The following is a 19,139-nucleotide window of genomic DNA, read 5'->3' as shown; positions in this document are numbered from 1 at the left end:
AAGGAGAACCAATGAATACAAAGAAGCGCTTTTTTCACCTCTGAACTCCTTTCCTCTTCCGCAGAGCTGGGTGAAAATGGCTGAAGTGGATTTCGGGGATAGTGAGCTCTTCGAGCAGCTCGATGACTTGGCGCCGACGGCCCCGACGCACATTCGCTTCACAAGCGACGATGAAGACCGGGAGGAGAAGAGCCTGGTCGGCGGCCTGCCGGATACGTCTGACGACTCCGTCCGGAGACTCGTGGAAGAGAATATCCTTGTGTCAAAGTGTGTGCTAGCATGTTGTTGTAGCACATGCTAACGCAGACTAGCAACTGCAACCCAAACAGAACGCGCACAACCTCGACGTGTACGACAGTGGCTCTTGTGTATGTGTCCAGTCTGTTAACTTAACTCGTAGATTTACATAAAGATTTGAGAAGAAAACTGAACATCCTGACACGGCCAAGGTAACATATTCTTGTAACTGACAGTAAGAAATGCGCATTTAACGTTAAATGAATCTGAACTGATCCCCAACGTTAACGCGGTTTTTGCCTCGTGACGTTTCAGTGGCATCACAGTTGAAGATGTCAACACCGACGGGCCAGCTCTTCAAATCTTTTATGCCAACAACATTATTTCAAAGTAAGGAGTCAAGTGTACTTATTTCCTCACTTGTGCTTTTTATAGTGTACGTGGTCATAGTCCGTCTATGTTGACCGCTAGATTAATGTTATAACAGTGGACATATTCGAACCGTCTTATAGTTGTTGCATTGCGGCTGATACAATGGAAGTGAATCGTATTCATTGTCTTGCTGTGTGCACCTCATCTCTAAATTGATAACAAAACACTACAATTAATCCCCTTCTTTTAGGCTCTGTCGTCAAGAAATTGAAGACTGCATCTGGAATGTGCTTTTAAAGCACCAGAAACCAGGCAATGAAAAGATCAACTCCATCCAAATGAAACCTCAGGTGTCTACTCAGAATATACCTTTAGTGTAAATTAATATCAGTATATATCTATATATATATATATATATTTATTTTTGGATTTGCTAAAAAAAACTTCTATCCTGTATAAAGAATTCAGCATTTGCTATGGATGAAGAGCTGCAGAAGTCCTCCTCCACAACTGAAGCATTTAAAGTGAGGTTTTAATATTGTTTTGCGTGTTGCACAATTTATTGTTATAAAGAAAAGAAACCGTTTTGTCATGGTCTACTTGCAATACCATCATTTATTAATCTCTTCTCTTCCTGCCTTTTAGGTGGTTGGAAGTGTGCTGTATTTCACCACATTCAGTATTGATAAACTCGGACAGCCTCTGGTGAACGAAAACCCCCAGTTGACTGACGCTTGGGACATTCCAGCGTATCCTCAAAATAGATGAATTAACGCCTCATCTAAACTCAACAGTGTAGTCTGTCAGTTCATCGGTTCTGAACATAAGTTGCACATTTGAAAACTATTTTCACATGTGATATACATGTTCAAATTAAAGTCAATATGTTGTGAATTAAGATGTGGTTTATTATTGAAATATCCTGCATATAATTGGGATTTCTGTTGAGGTGTGGAAATGCAAATTTTGTTGTGCACAAACATAATAAACCTTCCTGAAATGTTGCAAAGCTATCACCAGTCATTCAACCAAGTCGTCGGCACAGATGGACTGGAAGTAGAGATGAAAGACAAAAGGTATGTTGTGTTTTTAATGAAGGTCCATTCGTTTTTCATCTTTAGTTTGACTTTCTTTTGTTGTTGTGTGGCATGTAGTTCTATAACGAGATGATCACTTATCTGTTCACCATAGATCCAAATCAATGTGTTTCAACTGTGGGTTGAGTGGTCATCAGCTGAGAGACTGTCCCAAGGTAAGAACAAGTAAGCATTATTATATCAGCTAAAGTTGAATATAACAAGGGTCTTTACTTTCAACATTTCATGTTTACCATCCTAGCCTAAAGACATGGCTGTGATAAATGAGAGAAGAAAGGAGTTCAATCACAGCAGCAACCAGACCATGCAGAGTAACCAGCGGTACCATGCTGATGAAGTGGAGGAGAGGTTTGCTAAGTACAAGCCAGGAATCATGAGGTAGGATTTCTATTTTGAAAACCACAGCCACAAACATCATTTGTTGGCATTAAATATCTATTGTACCAAGTAAAAATAAATCTTGATAATCTAAATGTTTTACATTCTTTGGTCAGCGAGGAGCTGTTGAGAGCCATGGGACTTGATGCCAACACCCTCCCTCCTCTGATTTATCGCATGAGGCAACTGGGCTACCCGCCAGGTTGGCTCAAAGAGGCAGAGACGGAGAACTCTGGCTTGGCAATGTATGATGGAAAAAGTATGTTTTGGATGAAATTGAAACCTGCTTACTTGATTTTATTCTTGATTTAAACTACAGGGAAACATAATAATGTTGACTTAGTTACAGAAATACTGTTTTTCTGTTCTCTAGATTCGATTGAAGGTAATTTTACGGAGAATAGCAATTCACAAAACAGCTCTTATGATGTTTCCAAGCTGGTTGAATTCCCTGGCTTCAACGTACCGGCCTCTCACCACATGAAAGATGTAAGTCCCACAACACAAACTTGTATTCACCAAATCACTAGTTAGATGTGATTTCAGGTATCTGAATTATATTCATATTAGTGTTATTTATATCATCAGTTTTCTAAATCCAATGGAGGAAAATGGAAATTAATGCTGCATTCTGTAATGTGATTCCATCAGTATCTGTTCTAAAATTCTAATAATACTTAAATCATCACATTGATTTCTTTTATTTTTCGTTACACATTTGAGGTCATTGATTTTTTTGTAAATGCAGTGCAAGGAGTCACTTTACATGTTTTTATTTAGTCTTATCATAAAGAAATGGCTGCACAATGTTATTTCAGTGACAGTGCTAATAGCAGGGCATCTTTAAACCTGCTCATCTCATTGTGTTTCAATTTCTGACCACCAGGAGTTCATGCAGTATGGTTCAATTCCAATGCAGACCAACCACTTCAAACAAAACTATGCAGCCTACCTGTCCAAAAACTTCCCTAAGGTAATTCTCTTGAAGTCCTTTAACTCTTGTAGGCCGCAACTGCTCATTAGCTTAGATCTTACAATCTTCTTTTTTTAAACCCCCTTGGGCACAACCCCAAATATTTTCACACCATGTGTCATTCTTGCAAACAGCCTGGTGATACAACCGGCAGCAAGAGACGGCATGAGTCCGAGTCATCTCCACACGAAAGGAAGAAGACCCGGTTCAGCCCTGACAGGAAGTCCGATAGGAGCTCTGACATGGATATTGAATCGGGTAACTATTCACCTCAGTTACGTTTTCAGCAGGCTCGTCATCCTGCGTCCTTTTCAAGTTACTTTATAACAAAGGTTGAAGCAGTAATCTGTAATTTTCTTAATCTTGTCATCCACGCTGTTGCTTCGTGACTTGTTTGCCACATTTAAAAAGAGGCCCCTTGTTTATATCCACAGCTCATATACAGAATAATGCAGAGTAACACTCACTTTCTATTTTTGGGTGTCTCTCCTCAGACCCAGGAACGCCGTATAATCACAGCACAGGTGATTTCCAGTTCCAACCTCCGCTACCTCCTGGCTCCCCTTGCTTCAGTTCACCACCTCCTCTACCCCGAGGTACTCCTCCTGCTACACCAACTCCCCCACCTCTCCCTAAAGGTACACCTCCTCCCACCCCAACTAATGGCTCACCAGCTTTGCGGGGGCAAAAATGGGTTGTCCTTGATGACGTTGTAGACGAAACGGAGGATGAATTGACATTGGAAGAACTGGAGGAACAGCAGAGGCTGATCTGGGCTGCTCTTGAAAATGCTGATACTGGCACTAATAGTGACTGTGAGACACCTGCAACGAGAACACATGTACCCAGTGCACCAAGTGTGTCCACACCTCCTCATGTCTGCACCAAAACGGAAGTAGATGTGATGGACACAACAAGCCCTGCAGAGATCTGCCACAGCAGTAAAACTCCGAGGGATCAGGAGAGATGCTCTCGCAGTCCAAAACTAATTGAAGCCCAAGATGACAGCCCTCAGAGTCCTGGTCCAGTCGAAGCTCAAGATGACAGCCCCCAGAGTCCTGGTCCAGTCGAAGCCCAAGATGACAGTCCTCAGAGTCCTGGTCCAGTCGAAGCTCAAGATGACAGCCCCCAGAGTCCTGGTCCAGTCGAAGCCCAAGATGACAGCCCCCAGAGTCCTGGTCCAGTCGAAGCCCAAGATGACAGCCCCCAGAGTCCTGGTCCAGTCGAAGCCCAAGATGACAGCCCCCAGAGTCCTGGTCCAGTCGAAGCCCAAGATGACAGCCCCCAGAGTCCTGGTCCAGTCGAAGCCCAAGATGACAGCCCCCAGAGTCCTGGTCCAGTCGAAGCCCAAGATGACAGCCCCCAGAGTCCTGGTCCAGTCGAAGCCCAAGATGTTAGACCCCAAATTTCTGATCCAGTCAAATGCGATGAAGACAACCCGCAGAGCCCAGAGCGCAGAGAGATGTGTTTGTCTAATGACGAGAAGGTAGTCGCTGTTCCTCATCGGAGCAAGTTTGCAGCTGGCATTGTTCCATTTGAAGATACACCAGAGTTCACTGAGGTTGCTGAAGCTACAGGGACATACCTAAGGATCAGAGACTTGCTTAAAAGTTCCCCCCGAAGTTTGGGGAAGAAAAAATAAAAATGACATACATGGACATTTTTAACAAATGAATGGACACATGGACGTTTTCATGGACATCCACTCTAGCATCATTTTAGCGGTTTCTCATTTTTTACCAAGTTGAATATCTGCTTTGTATATACGCGTTTTATCTGTTGCCTACCACAACGGCAGGCATTTAGGGATGCTACAGTGAAGGTTTATAGATTTTGACCAACTAGTCCCTTTTTTCTTTTTTTGAAGCATTTGTGGTACCTGTGCTGTTCATTGGTGTAAAAGTTGTCATTCCCTGACTTAATGATGTATAAATATTGTTTTCTATTTTTGTCTCGCTCAAAATGCTCTGAGTAAAAAGTCTTCCCCTTGCTTTGTTGAATTTAGTCTTACAACCATGGATCAATGTGGGTGTGATTTTAATTTTGACTGTAAATTGGCAGCACAGAAGGCAAACTACATACGCTAACTCTTCATAGTTGATTGTTGGCTATCTTTATCAGAGCCTCTTACATTACAATGCTTGATTTATTCCATTTTGTCTAGTATTATATTTTTATTTCACTACTCCTCAAAGATTAATCTCACAGCTGATATACAATTCATTCCCCTTTTCAAAAGGCTACATATCATTTTCAAATGCAGATTTAACAAAAAGCATCATATACTGAGTTGTCATGCTCCCTCCTTACCACTGGGGTGTGTGTGTGTGTCTTGTTCGCTAACTCTTTACTGTCTTTCATCATAATCATCAGCTGCTGAGCCACACCTGAGCCTGGTGGGGTTCCAGTTTGACACCAGTTTTACCTTTGGTGACATGGCTGCTGTTTTAGGTTTGTTGGTTTACAAAAATGTTCACACATCATGGATTACTGACTCCATGGTGGTTTTATTGTTAATTACTTTAAAACGTGTCTCCCGTTTATGTAGCAGCCTTTCAGTTGGGTTGTGGCAATTGAGAATATTGTATTTTTAGGAAAACATAGTTGAGGCAATTTACCAACATTGTCGATGTTATGTCAATCTTGGGTCTGTGACTGTTCAATTCATATTTCAGAATATTTGAACATACAGTACACACCAAAACGTGAATATACTCACATACTCTTAAAATACTGATCCAAATATGCATGCATACACAATCCCATGTGTGTGCTGATAATGCTTCACCTCAGACAAAATCAGGAGTTTCAACTCCGTTTTCTCAACATGAAAGTGTCATACATTTAAATGTATTTTGAACCTTGAATAATGTCCACCTTGTTCCCTCAAGTCGTTACTTCCGTAACGTTACTTGAACACTTTATCCTTCAATAATATAACATTGTTGGTTGGACAATAATACATTTCAGCTTGACGTGACCCCGCTTTAACTTCCGGACTATCTTAACCCAGTTAATAAAGTGCGTGTGGTGGACTAGTTTGTCCCACTCAGAAGTGAGGGAGTGTTACGTCTCTGCTCGTCCCCCTCTCCCCCCCCTCCCGACTGACGTCTCCCGGCGGGTAGGTGGACAGGTCCCGGCCCCCGGGCCTCTTATCCCCGGCTCTGATCCTTCTGAAGCCGAGCAGTCGTAGTTCTCCACTTGGCGTGCTAGCCGTGTATTTCCTGCCGGGTGGACGTGGGCTGTACGGAAACATACCGGGTCAGTGTTCGCGTTTAGCTCACGTTGAGGTCTCGCGTTTCCGGTAAACTTGCCGGTTCTTTCGCGGCCAGGACGCGCACCGCGAGGTGAGAGTTTTCCCGGTAACGTTAGTGTAAACGGCACCTGCGGGGGTGTTCATTTAGCTATCGTTAGCTAACCTAGCTAGCCAGCGCTTCCCTTGCTCCTGGTCGCTGTTGACCGTGTTGCTCGGGCCTCGCTGCTAACGTTACTTAGCAACGAGCCTTACTCGGGTATAACGCGTATTCTCGTGATCGCGGGCTGGGATCCGGGATCCAGGTGACAGCGCAGTCAGAAAACCGCTTATAACAACAACAACAACGACACCAGTCGACAATCTATCTTTAGAGTTGAACTGCGCTGATCCGTCACCGTTCGTCACGGGGGCTGTGAACTTGTAACGGCAGTGTGGGCGACATAGCGGAGACTCGCGGAATTTGCTTCAGTCGCCGCGGTCAGTCGGTCGGTGGGTTGCTTGGGTGTAATGTTATGCACATGTGGCAGTTACCGGTAACAGCCCCCACCCCTCCCAGGAACGTGTATTAAATAAGTACGGTAAGTTAGCCGCGGTGTTGTAGTTGTTTAAAAGGGCTTCGCTGTTCACCAGATGTGCCACCTCACCGACAGCTCTCACTCCGCTAGCCCGGGAAGGACGCCCGGGCGAGGCTCCTTAAAAGGGCCTCATCCGGAGAGCTTCCGTAACGGGGGCACCGGGCCACGCGTCAGCGTCGTGTCACGGCGTCACGGTGCGACTTCGGCATTCGTGGTTTTTATACAAAAAGCCGTTGAACTTGTTTGTGCTGATTTAACACGAGTAACATTAACGCTGTGGAGGGTTGGATTTGCAACACCTCTGGAACTTTCTGAATTTCTTCTGGGCTTCTTACTTCTTTTTACCGTGTTTATATGGATTTTGGTATTTATGTGACTAGCTATGATGTATTTTTTTGTTGCCTCCATCGTTATATACAATATTGTAGCCTCGACTAACTAATAGTTTAGTTATTAATGTAATGTTTGAGTTGTGCCTGGCCAAACTAAGTGCTAGGACATGTGTAGGACCGTTTTAGTTCCGCTTGGTGAAATAAGGGATGTTGATTTGAAAATACTACCAATAGTACAGTACAATACCAGAATCCTCCTTGTTCCTATGTTGTGATCATGTCCGGTTAGTGCTTTTTTTTTTTTTTTTTTTTTTTTTACGCCTTCCTTTGTCAGTGCGAGCAGGGTACACAATCATCCCAGCAGATGTTTCCTCGTAAAGGAAGAACCAGAGCTCGATTTGCCCTCGTGATGACAGGACTGTGGTAGTGAGGCCTATGTCTGTGATTGCACACTTCTGAAGCCGTAAAGGCGTAGTAAGCAGCTACGACCAATCACCCAATGCTGGTGTTTCTATTAAAAACCTTCTAAGGAAATCACAAATTCTTTCAAAGATTTCCATATAAATGACTAATTTCTAACCTACGGAAGTAGCATCGTGGATCAAAGACCCACTGACTTTTGTAATTTGTGACACGCTGCCATCGTTTACCAAGTACTTGGAAGGCTTAGAGGATGCAGATCTTTTTACCGTCATCACAAAACATGCAAGTAGATCAGCGAACGTCTGTTTAACTTCTGTTGTCAGCAACATATGCTCAATGAATCACTCTGAAGATACTCGTTCTGCAGATAGGTTTTGTTTTGTCTTCTTGGAAGTTTTCCCCAACGTTCACACTGTTAAAGCGATGGATGCGAACCGAAGAGACAGGGTGTCTCTTCGGTTCGCATCCATCGCTTTAACCGTCTCTGAGCACATAGACCTCTGTCATTGCTAACATTGAAATTGATTATGTCCATGCAGTCATTTGGAGAAGCCTCAGTTCTGTTTTACAGACTACCATCTTCCTCTTTCAATGTGTGTATGGACATCCAAAAACAAAAATCCTAACTACATGGAATAGTGAGGTAGTTTAGTTATACCGTTCATCTCCTTCAGAATTTTGCTTTTTATTAAATACTATATTGATTCCCTTAGCTTAGACTTTTTCCCAACATTGGTGTTTGGCTTTCTTCCCAGCTGCAGATTAGAGCGACTGTCTGCGGCAAAAGATTAACATCACTGTAGTGGGAAATTCTCCAGACTAAGTGGATCATTTTCAGCCGACTGCTCCAGTGCACCATTCAGAGCTGAAACATCCTCGGTTAATGCTCACACAAGTCGCAGTAAAGCCCGGTGACGTTATAATAATGCAGTTTGTTTTTTAGACACACCAGTCATATCCCACAGGCGTATGGGTCATTGATGGATATTCATCAAATTTGACATTTTTCAATGTCTTTTTGTTTTTGTTTTTGTGCCAAATGAATTACTAAATGTTTGGATAGGCTCCATCATGCCGTCTTCAGCTATTGAAAAGCTTTCCGTCTCAGACCTCTTCTTGACCCGATTCAAAAGCTGCATTTGAACTAGGTCAGTGCGTTCTGATGGCCAGTCTTTATTATCCGTTGAGAAATATCTAGGAGGGGGTGTTGCAGCGTGTCTTCTCGAACCTTCACATTGTAGCTCTTAAACTTTTGTTTGTATGAGTTACATATTGTATTTCTTCCCAGTGTGAAGTGAAGCGTCTTTGCTTTGTTTAAAAGTGACTCAAAACCGTTTGAGTCGACAAGGCGCAGGAGTTGGTTCTCACCCATTGGGGGCAAAAGCAAATGCCAAGTACAGAAATTAGAGGCAAACTTTGCAGGTGAACTGCATGTGGGCGAAGCTGCATATGGAACCCACCACAGAAAAAATAGTATTGAAACCTATTTGATATAACTTGTATTTCTTTGCGATTCACACACTTTTTAACAAACTGTAAAGTTGTCCTCCACTTTCTATATACCTGTTCTGCAGAGTCCATGTTGTGGAGGCTACAGATCCGACTGTAGATTGGCCTGAAAGATGAATCTTTACAGTATTTATTTCAGTTTTGAATGAGTCAGTCCAAGCAAAAGTAGTAAAAACCATAATGTATCATTAAGTCAAACTGATAACCGGTGAGCACCATGTTTAAATAGTGCTTTCAGCCAATCAATTCTGTGATGACTTAATCTGGCAAAGATGGTAATCTGCTGCTGATCGTGGTCGTATTTCAGCTGTAATCTCGTTTTATGGGGAAACTGCCAAGCAGATTTAAACGATTTTATATGCCAGATTTATAGATTGAGTGAGAGAGCATTTGGGCTACTGCTTGTATTGTGGTCAAGGTCACAGATGAAAAGCTTTTCACAAGTTCGTAATGGCAGTGACATAGACTGCATATCTGCTGGCCTTTGACAGGATATATTTAGGTCTTCACAGTGACGTGGTGTGTGCGCTGAGGAGCTTGTTGTCATAACAGAAACAAAATGCCTCCATTAACAGAGCACCACAAACCAAGTCAATGCACAGGCCTTATCCTTAGCTGTCAATAATTGACTTGGTAACCAAAATATTTGCTTTCGGCGACATTCAGAGCAGAGACGGAAAGGTCTGGTACATTTGCCTAAATGAGAAAATGGTTTGTTTGATTTATTTCAGTAATATTTCTTTTTTTCCCTTCCAGACAGGGACCTTTTTGTGAGCAAAAAAGCCCTTTTTTGCCCCCGTCCTCCCTTTTTAGGAAACATGAGCACAGCCAAGCCCAGTGGGATCAAAGGGCCCAGCAAGATAGGGAGGCCTCCTGGGACAGGAGCCCCCAAAACCAACCCCGGCACAGGTAAGAATCCTCTCCTGTGCACCGCCTTCTACCCGCGCTGAACGTGTGGCAGTGTTTGTATAATCAATAGCCATGTTTTTTTTGTTCATACTTGTGGTTCTGGGACAAAGTTCAGTGTTTTAAATGACCATAGAAAATGTATTTCACTTTTAATTTATTTTGTAGTAAAACGTTGTGTCCAGCTTTCTTCTAACACACCTGTTCTACATTGAGCTTGGTCGCAGGTTATGTCATAATACTCTAAAGGTTGCAGTGCCTTGTAGCGTTTTGTCTTTGTCATGGGTTCATGCTGGCGTCTCTTTGCGAGGAGCTTCAGCCAGCTGTAGAAGTTGTCAATTTAATTGGATGGATAGAAATGATAAATTACATCACTTACCAGCTATTTTATAACTATATTTTTATTTCTTTACACTTTTGCATTCATCTGTAGAAAAAAAAAGAGAACAATTAATACCTAAAAGATGTAGTCACGTGTGACATATTTCAAATTATTGGAAAGGTGATAAACAATAATATTAAATGGTCACCTAACCTTCGCTGAGGGCAAACACTGTGCTGTTGTAAAACACTGCATATCTTGGTCCCTGGTTTGACTGTTCTGCGACAGGCCGATTTTGACTTTTGGTATTGAGAAGTGTCACATGATCCTCCTCAAGGGATGCCAGAGAAACACTTGCTAGTGCTACTTAGCTTAGGTTTTCAGTAAGCGGCTCACCGTCATACGGAAGGCTAGTGATGATTTTGTGCAGTGGATTGGGGATGGCATTAAGGAGATGTTTGCATCCCAGAGATGCATCAAGAAAACTACTACTTCAAAACTAAAGTAAGAATCTGAATGACAATGCTTTTGAAACATTTAGTCTACATTTAATTTTTACCACAGCAGTATGATTATCACGCTTTCTTTTTACTGTGGAATTTTATTTGAACACCCTAACAATTCAGTCACGTAGAAAGGTTGTTTTATTACACCTTTTTTTGAGTTGGTAAGTGAACACGTATAAGCCGAGGCAAGATTAAGCGTCCATAATGTAAGACCCCCTCTTATTTTCCAGCGGGAGCTAAAGTAAATGCGGTCGACAAATCCGATGCACGAGTCGGCGGAGGAGATGCTGAGAGCGCTGGGGGGAGCTTCCAGGTCGGGGACCGTGTGTGGGTAAACGGGAACAAACCTGGCCACATCCGTTTTTTGGGAGATGCCCAGTTTGCCCCGGGACAGTGGGCAGGGATCGTTCTAGATGAGCCCATCGGGAAGAACGATGGCTCCGTTGCAGGGGTGCGCTATTTCCAGTGCGAAGCCCTGCGAGGAATATTTACCCGCCCGTCAAAGTTGTCTCTCACAGAAGGGGAGGCTAATGGCACGCAGACGGCACCACCCTCCCGCGCTGCCTCACCCACCCCTTCGGTCGGCAGCGTGTCCTCACAAACACCAGCCACAAAGTCAACGTTACCCTCCACCACCACGGCAACCAAGAAGGCCTCCTCCGCTACACCCGCTGCACCCGCTGCCCCAGCAGCTCCGGCTGCGCCATCCTCCAACCTCGCACGCACAAACAGTGAATCCGTGTCCAACCTCTCGGAGACGGGATCAGTCAAGAAGGGCGAAAGGGAGCTGAAGATGGGCGACCGTGTATTGGTAAAGTTTGTTAGATTATCGGAAAAAAACTATTTCTTCATCATATTCCACCGTATGACTAAGCAAGCCCTCCTCTTCCTAGTAATCACAGGGAAATGAATGCATGGAAACTCAGTCAGTTAAAAGAAAGCTTTGATTACATGTTTGCGTGTACACCCGTGAACATTTTGTTGCATTTAAATAATTAGCTTTTACATGCTGACCTTCGTTTGGCCTCATTCTGTTAAAAGCTGGTACATGTTTGTGCTGTTTTTATAGAACTATCTCATTAAGGGTTTATTACCAGCCAAAGCTGGTTACTCTTTAGCCCTCTCCAGTTGAGGAGATGACATGTTGGGTAATATTTTGTCTTCTCTTCTCAGGTTGGTGGTACAAAGGCAGGAGTGGTACGTTTCCTTGGAGAAACAGATTTTGCTAAAGGCGAGTGGTGCGGTGTGGAATTGGATGAGCCTTTAGGAAAGAACGACGGCGCAGTGGCAGGCACAAGGTACAAGAGCCACCGAATCTGCAAATATTTTACGTGTTAATCCCATGTAGACTATGATTTACATTATACACATTATTACATTTGTATTCCATTATGTGTGCCCAGATATTTCCAGTGCCAACCCAAGTATGGCTTATTTGCTCCGGTGCACAAAGTCACTCGCATCGGCTTCCCCTCCACCACGCCAGCCAAAGCAAAAACCACGGTTCGCAAAGCAGCGGCCACACCATCCGGGCTAAAGCGAAGCCCCAGTGCCTCCTCCATCAGCACCATGAGCTCTGTGGCATCGTCTGTCAGCGCCAAGCCCAGCCGCACAGGCCTGGTGAGACGTGGACACGCTCGGTTTCATCTGTTATTATCCACGGCGCACGCACGCCCCCGTCTGACCGGGCTCGTAATCTGTCTCTCCATAGCTAACAGAGACGTCGTCGCGGTATAATCGCAAGATTTCGGGCACCACAGCCCTGCAGGAGGCACTGAAGGAGAAGCAGCAGCATATTGAGCAGCTTATGGCTGAGAGGGACATGGAGAGAGCTGAAGTTGCCAAGGCTACTGGCCATGTTGGAGAGATGGAGCAAGAGATCTGCCTGCTCCGGGATGAACAAGAGCAGGTTAGCTCTCTCACTGGTGGTTCAGTAATAACACTCCTGTTGATCGTAAAGTGCTTTGGGGATAAGAGTTGCCTGGTCATCAACAATGCTTGATTGATGGATTATTTATTTTTTTTGAAGATGGAGACCAAGATGGATCAGTTACGTGCCTTGGTAGAAGCTGCAGACAAAGACAAAGTCGACCTGCTGAATCAGCTGGAGGAGGAGCGTAGGTAAGGATTCCCAGAGGTATCACCAGTCACAGATATCCGGTCCCCCGTGGCAGTACATCAGCATCTATTGTTTCCATTATATGGGCTTTGTTTGTTGGAAGAGAATAAGAGGGCATGCTGCGCCAGAAATACAAACTGACACCCATGTGGTCTTGTATCTTTATAATTGACTATTAAATAAAGGCAAAGTATCCTCTGTAACAGAGCTACAGTTGAGTCCAGAGCGAACATTTTCATCATCACGTGTTTATGTTAGCAATGGAAACCATCCATCACTATCAGTAAGTGTGTTTGCATAGACACTTTGACACGGGCATCGTCTTGCATTAGATGCTGGGCTCTGAAATGCTCTCAGTGGTGCAGAAAGGCTCGGGCATAGATGACAAGGCAGAATGAAATACGTACTGATAACCACGTGGTCTTATATATTCGGAATTCTACTCTTTGGTTTTATGTATGTATGTCATAGGTTGTTAGTTCTCCTGTTATGTCAAAACAATAACAACAGCTCCCACAATTTAATTATTTTCTGTTGAGCAGGAAGGTGGAGGACCTTCAGTTCCGCGTAGAGGAAGCTTGCATTACCAAAGGAGACCTGGAGGTAAATGCACGACACAAATCCACTCATTTTATTGAATACTGGCTTGAAAAACCAAACTATGATCAAGTATATAAACACCCGTAACTCCAGCATTTCTTTTCTTATTCTAAGTGGATGTTTTGTCCGAATTACCTTTGTGTTTCTACGTCAGAAGCAGCAGTTGCTCCGTTCACTCTGAAACTTGGTTCAACACTAGCGTATCAGTTCATCTTTAACTTGCTCAATTTCCATGACAATGAAGTGATTTCATTTTTTTGACTTCACATCAGTGTGTCTCCTGTGCAGGTTCAATGCAATTCAAGGTTGCCTGAGATTTTTTTCTGAATAAGCTATGGTTGCGTTCAGACAGAGCCTTCTCATTATCGTGTTTATGTCAGCAATAAAAGCGATCCATTCTGCAGCATCAATAAGCGTGTTTGCATTGACAGTTAGACACTTGCATTAGATGACCTGCTGTCCGATGCCCCTAGTGGTGGAGGAAGGCCCAGGCTTTGATGACAAGACAGAAATAAATAACCACACCGATATCCATGTGGCCGCTGAACAAAGGACGGATTGATATTGTTTAGTATGCTTAGCCTGTTGAAGTAGTTATTGTAGAGTGATATTTCAGATTTTGGAAATGTATTGTCCAAATCAAATATCAAAGCTTACGGCCTGTTTATTTTGTTATTCTTTCATATAATGTTAGAATACAAAATGTATAATGTCAAGGATTTTTCATATATTCCACAGTGCCACACAGGGGACCATCTCAATTACCCTGAAGGCAACCAAGCCCAAACTAGATGTTTAAAATTGAGGGCTACAGGGTTAGACTATCCCCTTTATCTTCTTTTTAAACTTGTATACTAACAATGTATTACTTACTCAACGGTGTGGATATATTAAAAACTTGCATGCAGCTTGAAAGACACCAACAAAACCTTTTGTCTTATCGGCCAAACTCAAAAAGGCTTTGTTGACTTCAGGCTGTTGGAGGAGTAATTACTAATGTTGTGCTTTAACCCTCGACGCCTCCCTGTTCAGTGATGTGATGTTATTGCTTCTTCTTCCTTCTCTTCCTCGTCTTACATGTTGGTCCAGTGCTCAGCATGGAACCACTGGAGATGCTCCCTTGTCACTCCACTGCCCAGTCACAGACCCGTATTCAGTTTGCACACTGCAATGAAATCGTAATAATACTCAACTCAAAATACTAGTGTCATTTTTATACAAAGGTTTATGTGCCAGGCTACATGACCGTTCGTACCAACACCACATCCACGGCCAATGAACAATGGGTGCATTTATGTAAAGTACCCCAAAAATGTACATTGAGCCGTGAAAATGAACCAGTTCCATAATCCTATTCCCCTTATCCTATTCATTCTCTCTGTATGACGCCTTTAACATACGTTGTTCAGCCATGACCGTTGGTTTAGTCAGATTGTGTCCAGCACACTAAATGTATACTCTGGTCCTGTCTGTTGGGATAACGTTTCAAATTTGTGCCATATCTCTTATTTAAATGAAACTCTAGGTCAATATATGCTGAGTTACATGCAAGACAATAATCTCCAAATTGTGCCATGAAATTATTCTGTAAATTGCCATAAAACGATTAGTCACAGCACACAGTCAAATAGGAACCCTTTCTGCTTTTGTGTTACTGATTTGACTTCTTTTAAGTTGGTCATAAATCCTGCACATGGTGTCTGATAACTGGTGGATTCTATTACCATACTTACTGTATACAATGTGGACAATGGTTTTATCACTAAGGAGAGAAAGCAGCGGGCTTAATCATTTTGCCAATCGAGACATGATGTCAGTTTTAAATACAATCAATTCAGATATGTCTTCGGGGCTTTGCTTTATTAAATCATATAACAATTCAACAGCATATCTTCTATGTGATCTAATCCGTTTACGTCTAGGTCAGGAAACCGCCATCGCTGCTTTCTCTCATGATGTGGTGAAGTCATTTTTAGGTGATATACTTTCTGGCTTGACACATTTTTTTCTATTTATCATAACGATCGACGTGTTTTGTTCACCAGGTGTCAATTCTGCATGGTTACTTATAAACTGCCTCCATCAACATACTCATGCTGCATATTCATAACACATTACTCCCCCTCTTTGGCCGCTTGTTTTTGTATTTCCCACCATTCTCCCACAAACTCCCTGTGCACAGCTGTTTACGGCACAACCTGAAAGCTCTGCATGGGGTGTCTTCCCATTTCCAGTCAGCGGTCACTTCCTACATCCACCAAATACCCTTTTCCAATCCTACACAGACCATCACCATTATCCTTGACCCTATCCCTCCATCCTCTCTCCTGTCTCACTCCTCTCTGTCTTCATTGGGCTGGCATGTGATGGTGGCACTGGTGTGTTCTCTTCCTCTTCCCCTTGTTTACTAACAGACGCAGACCAGACTGGAGCATGCCCACATTAAGGAGCTTGAACAGAGCCTACTCTTTGAAAAGACCAAAGCTGAGAAACTCCAAAGAGAGTTAGAAGACAATAGGGTAATGAATTCTGCTCTGTAGTGTGCTGCGTTGGAAAAGAGGGCCCGTGCCGGGGATAGAGGTAAAAAATGTCCACGGGGAACACAAAGCTGCTGGGCGATAGCTGGAGCGTTGCCCTGTGTGGGAGCGTTTATTTGCCAGGCTTCAAACAAGAAAAATACTTATTTACTACATATAATTCAATAATAAACAAATGCATATATTATGCTTTATTTGTATGCTCAAAAAAATCCATCCAGTGCAGTTAGATTTGCAAATTTTGAATTACAATTTGTTGGGTTGGCCACAGAATAATTTAGTATCATCTTCCATTACCTTTTATTTTTTAATTGAGACACTCAAAATAATTGTATGTCTTTTATAGATTTCTGTTATTACTGTAACAAAACCCACAACCGTATGCCTCTGCCAGGCGTCTTAACAGCTCTTTTATTATTATATATTATTATTATAACCCAACCTGAACTCACCCTTGCTTTACCAATGTCACTGCTTAACCAGACAGTCAAACTTTTCCCTTTTCCCCGCTTATCATTTTCTCGGTTACCCCATGTTCTACTTCCCTAGTCCGTCCCAGCATCCATTTGCTTGTTTGGTGTCCCTGCGTTTGGCGAGTCTTATACCTACCCCGCCTCCCAGACTATGCTCCATTTTATGTTTATTAAAGTACACGAAACAAGCTATTAAATATAAGGTTGAAGCAGTAAAAAATGATGTTTGAGAACATGAGCTGTCTTCCAAATCCAGTGTTTAGCCTGGACTAACATAAAAATACATGAGTTTTCTTACTTCGTGCCTCTAAGTGATGTGGTCCGTATACCCATGAATTCAGTGATGAGAACCATAGATGAACAGTCTTAGACACTACTATAGCTCCACACATGCTTTCAGTGTTCACTTCCATTATAACCCTCGATAGCCATGAGAGGTCAGCATAACACCTTGTTTTTGATCACTGTTTTTCATGCCCTCCTCATTATGCAAGCAAAAACAACGTTTTTTTTAATTTAGCTTACAAAGTGTCTATAATTGCTGCTTAACAATCTTTTTTTAATTCATTTTTTCAGTAACCGAAAAGTACGATCACGACTTTAACACGCTTGTTGTACATTGCTTCGGCATGTCCGAAGCATCTTTTTGAATATCAGATTTTCTTGCATCTTCAAGGTTGCTACTGTTTCGGAGCGATCCCGTATAATGGACCTTGAGAAGGACCTTTCTCTGCGTTCGAGAGAGGTCGCTGACCTGCAGCTGCGTCTCGGCACCCAACAAGGCTCTGAGGACTCGAACTCTCTTTCTCCCCTTCTGGAAGAGATAACGTCTCTGAGGGATCAGTTGGCTTCCCAAGAAGTTAAGCAGCAAGAGGAGCTGACAAAGCACAGGGAGAAGATGGAAGCTCAAGAAAAGACCCACAGTGAGACCGCTGCCCAGCTCCGGGCTACATCCGTAAGCCTCTCTGGGGACAACGAACAGTTGCAGATGCGCATAAGCCAGGCCGAGAAGGAGAACGCTGATATTATTGAGTCGTGGCGTTCCAAGTTGGACTCCGTTGTTGCCTCTCACCAGCAAGCCATGGAGGGGCTGAAGGGGTCCTTCAGCAATGGCGCAGACGCCCAGACGAAAGAACTTATCGAAACCAAAAGTGAACTGGAGAGACTGAAAATTGAGCACAAGTTAGCTGTCGAGGAGGCCGCAGCCAAACACGAGGCTCACGCCGCAGCCGTGACTCGGGAGGCGCAGGCGCTGAAGGCACAGCTGAGTTCCCTGATTGAGGAGAAGGAGCGACTGGAAGAGTCACTGCGGTCCAGCGTTGAAAAGGCCGAGGAGCAGCACCTCGTGGAAATGGAAGAGGTTCTTGGAAAACTCCACAATGCTGAAGTTAAGCTCAATGAGCTCGAGGAGAAGGAAGCAGTGTTGACGCAGCAGGCCCAAGACAAGGAGAGCGAAACCAAAGAGCAGATTTCAGAAATGGCGGCTTTGCGTAGCCAAGTAGCACAAGGCAACCAGGAGCTTGTGAGCCTGAAGAGTCAATTGGAGGCGGTTCAGAGTCAAGGGAACAACCAGGGTGCCCAGGTGGGTTCATATTCACCTCCTGACCTTTCCTTTCATTGTGTCTCACGTTTGAGCAAAGTTGTGTTTATGTTAACACAGCATCGCCAGGCGATGGCTTTTGTTTAAGTTATCATTTTCGCTCTACGTGTGCTGTGTAGGTCGATGCATTGAGCTCGCAGTTGGAGGGCCGACAGCAGGAAGTCCTCTCTTTACAGCAGAGTCTGACCACTGTACAGCAGGAGAAGGAGGCCCTGGAACAGGAGCTCGGAGGCCTGGTGCGACTTATAACCTCGCTTTGGAAGTGGATACAGCACATTTTGGTGTTGGGATTGAAGTTGTATCATTTTCAAATTCAGTACTCTTTGATTAAAAAAGACGACCGGATTCATATCTGGCTTTTCTTGTTAATTATTAGCCAACATGTACAAAGATATTGATCTCTAATATCTATATGAGCTAATACCTGCTAAAATATATTGACTCATGTATCAGCTGGTGTAATGAATAAACATGAAGTATTATGAGGCTTTAGAAACCACCAAAAGTGCTGTACACACCACAACATTATTTGGAAATGTTTCTGTTGAGGAAATCTACAAAAACATTTTATGCAAAGTAATTATTTTCCCACAGAAACAAAAGTTGTCTGAGAAAACCGAGGAGCAGACTATATCATCAAACACTATGCAAGGTAAATTACCAGCATTTGTAAAATTCCTCTTTGTGCATAAAGGCTTCCAGCTTCTAAAATGTTACTTTTTTCTTTTTTCAGAAACACTTGAGAAGCTCAGTAAGAAGGACGAGCAGTGCACATCTCTGAGCACAGAATCGGAGTCTCTGAGAAGTCAACTTTCTGGTGGGAACATTTGGACTGAATTCATCTTGCTTGTTGTAAAAAGTTTTGCGCACAATGCGATTTCCCCATTTTTGGTTGAACGTTTGGTTCAACAAAGGTGTCTTGTC

The 19,139-nt window shown here is 43.3% G+C and overlaps 2 protein-coding genes across 23 annotated transcripts in view; both read left to right on the top strand.

Annotated features, from left to right (window-relative positions):
* Positions 1-44: 44 nt before the first annotated feature.
* zcchc8 (zinc finger, CCHC domain containing 8) lies at positions 45-5,047 on the top strand. The gene is made up of 14 exons (XM_078086613.1): positions 45-254; positions 410-449; positions 553-627; positions 860-959; positions 1,071-1,133; positions 1,255-1,358; positions 1,620-1,685; positions 1,801-1,861; positions 1,948-2,084; positions 2,201-2,343; positions 2,458-2,573; positions 2,971-3,057; positions 3,192-3,315; positions 3,552-5,047. Exons 1-14 carry the CDS (start codon positions 77-79, stop codon positions 4,697-4,699), a joined length of 2,442 nt encoding a protein of 813 aa, XP_077942739.1. The 5' UTR covers positions 45-76; the 3' UTR covers positions 4,700-5,047.
* Positions 5,048-5,857: 810 nt separating this feature from the next.
* Positions 5,858-19,139, top strand: part of clip1a (CAP-GLY domain containing linker protein 1a) — a 22,918-nt gene continuing 9,636 nt past the window's right edge. For 3 of the 22 annotated variants that reach the window (XM_078086603.1, XM_078086601.1, XM_078086592.1), the window contains exons 1-13: positions 6,038-6,178; positions 9,909-10,061; positions 11,117-11,697; positions 12,060-12,184; positions 12,290-12,506; positions 12,598-12,795; positions 12,916-13,007; positions 13,548-13,608; positions 16,020-16,124; positions 17,292-18,197; positions 18,335-18,451; positions 18,810-18,867; positions 18,949-19,032. In XM_078086603.1, coding sequence (XP_077942729.1) covers positions 9,971-10,061; positions 11,117-11,697; positions 12,060-12,184; positions 12,290-12,506; positions 12,598-12,795; positions 12,916-13,007; positions 13,548-13,608; positions 16,020-16,124; positions 17,292-18,197; positions 18,335-18,451; positions 18,810-18,867; positions 18,949-19,032 — 2,635 coding nt within the window. In that variant the 5' untranslated portion in view covers positions 6,038-6,178; positions 9,909-9,970. Of the gene's footprint in view, positions 6,892-9,707; positions 9,834-9,908; positions 10,062-11,116; positions 11,698-12,059; positions 12,185-12,289; positions 12,507-12,597; positions 12,796-12,915; positions 13,008-13,547; positions 13,609-16,019; positions 16,125-17,291; positions 18,198-18,334; positions 18,452-18,809; positions 18,868-18,948; positions 19,033-19,139 lie in introns of those variants that run through there. The other 19 variants (XM_078086608.1, XM_078086606.1, XM_078086598.1 and 16 more) reach the window with 9 other exon arrangements.

This window comes from Gasterosteus aculeatus, chromosome 13, assembly GCF_964276395.1.
Source record: "Gasterosteus aculeatus chromosome 13, fGasAcu3.hap1.1, whole genome shotgun sequence".
Lineage (NCBI taxonomy): Eukaryota > Metazoa > Chordata > Actinopteri > Perciformes > Gasterosteidae > Gasterosteus > Gasterosteus aculeatus.
Note: the sequence above shows the minus strand (reverse complement) of the source record. Positions and strands in the feature narration are given on the sequence as shown.

Bases quoted from the DNA above. Each gene is read 5' to 3' on its own strand.
- zcchc8 (XM_078086613.1), top strand. From the start codon at position 77: ATGGCTGAAGTGGATTTCGGGGATAGTGAGCTCTTCGAGCAGCTCGAT. The intron at 1,134-1,254 runs GTGAGGTTTTAA...CCTGCCTTTTAG, and splicing joins CCACAACTGAAGCATTTAAA to GTGGTTGGAAGTGTGCTGTA. The intron at 2,085-2,200 runs GTAGGATTTCTA...TTCTTTGGTCAG, and splicing joins TACAAGCCAGGAATCATGAG to CGAGGAGCTGTTGAGAGCCA.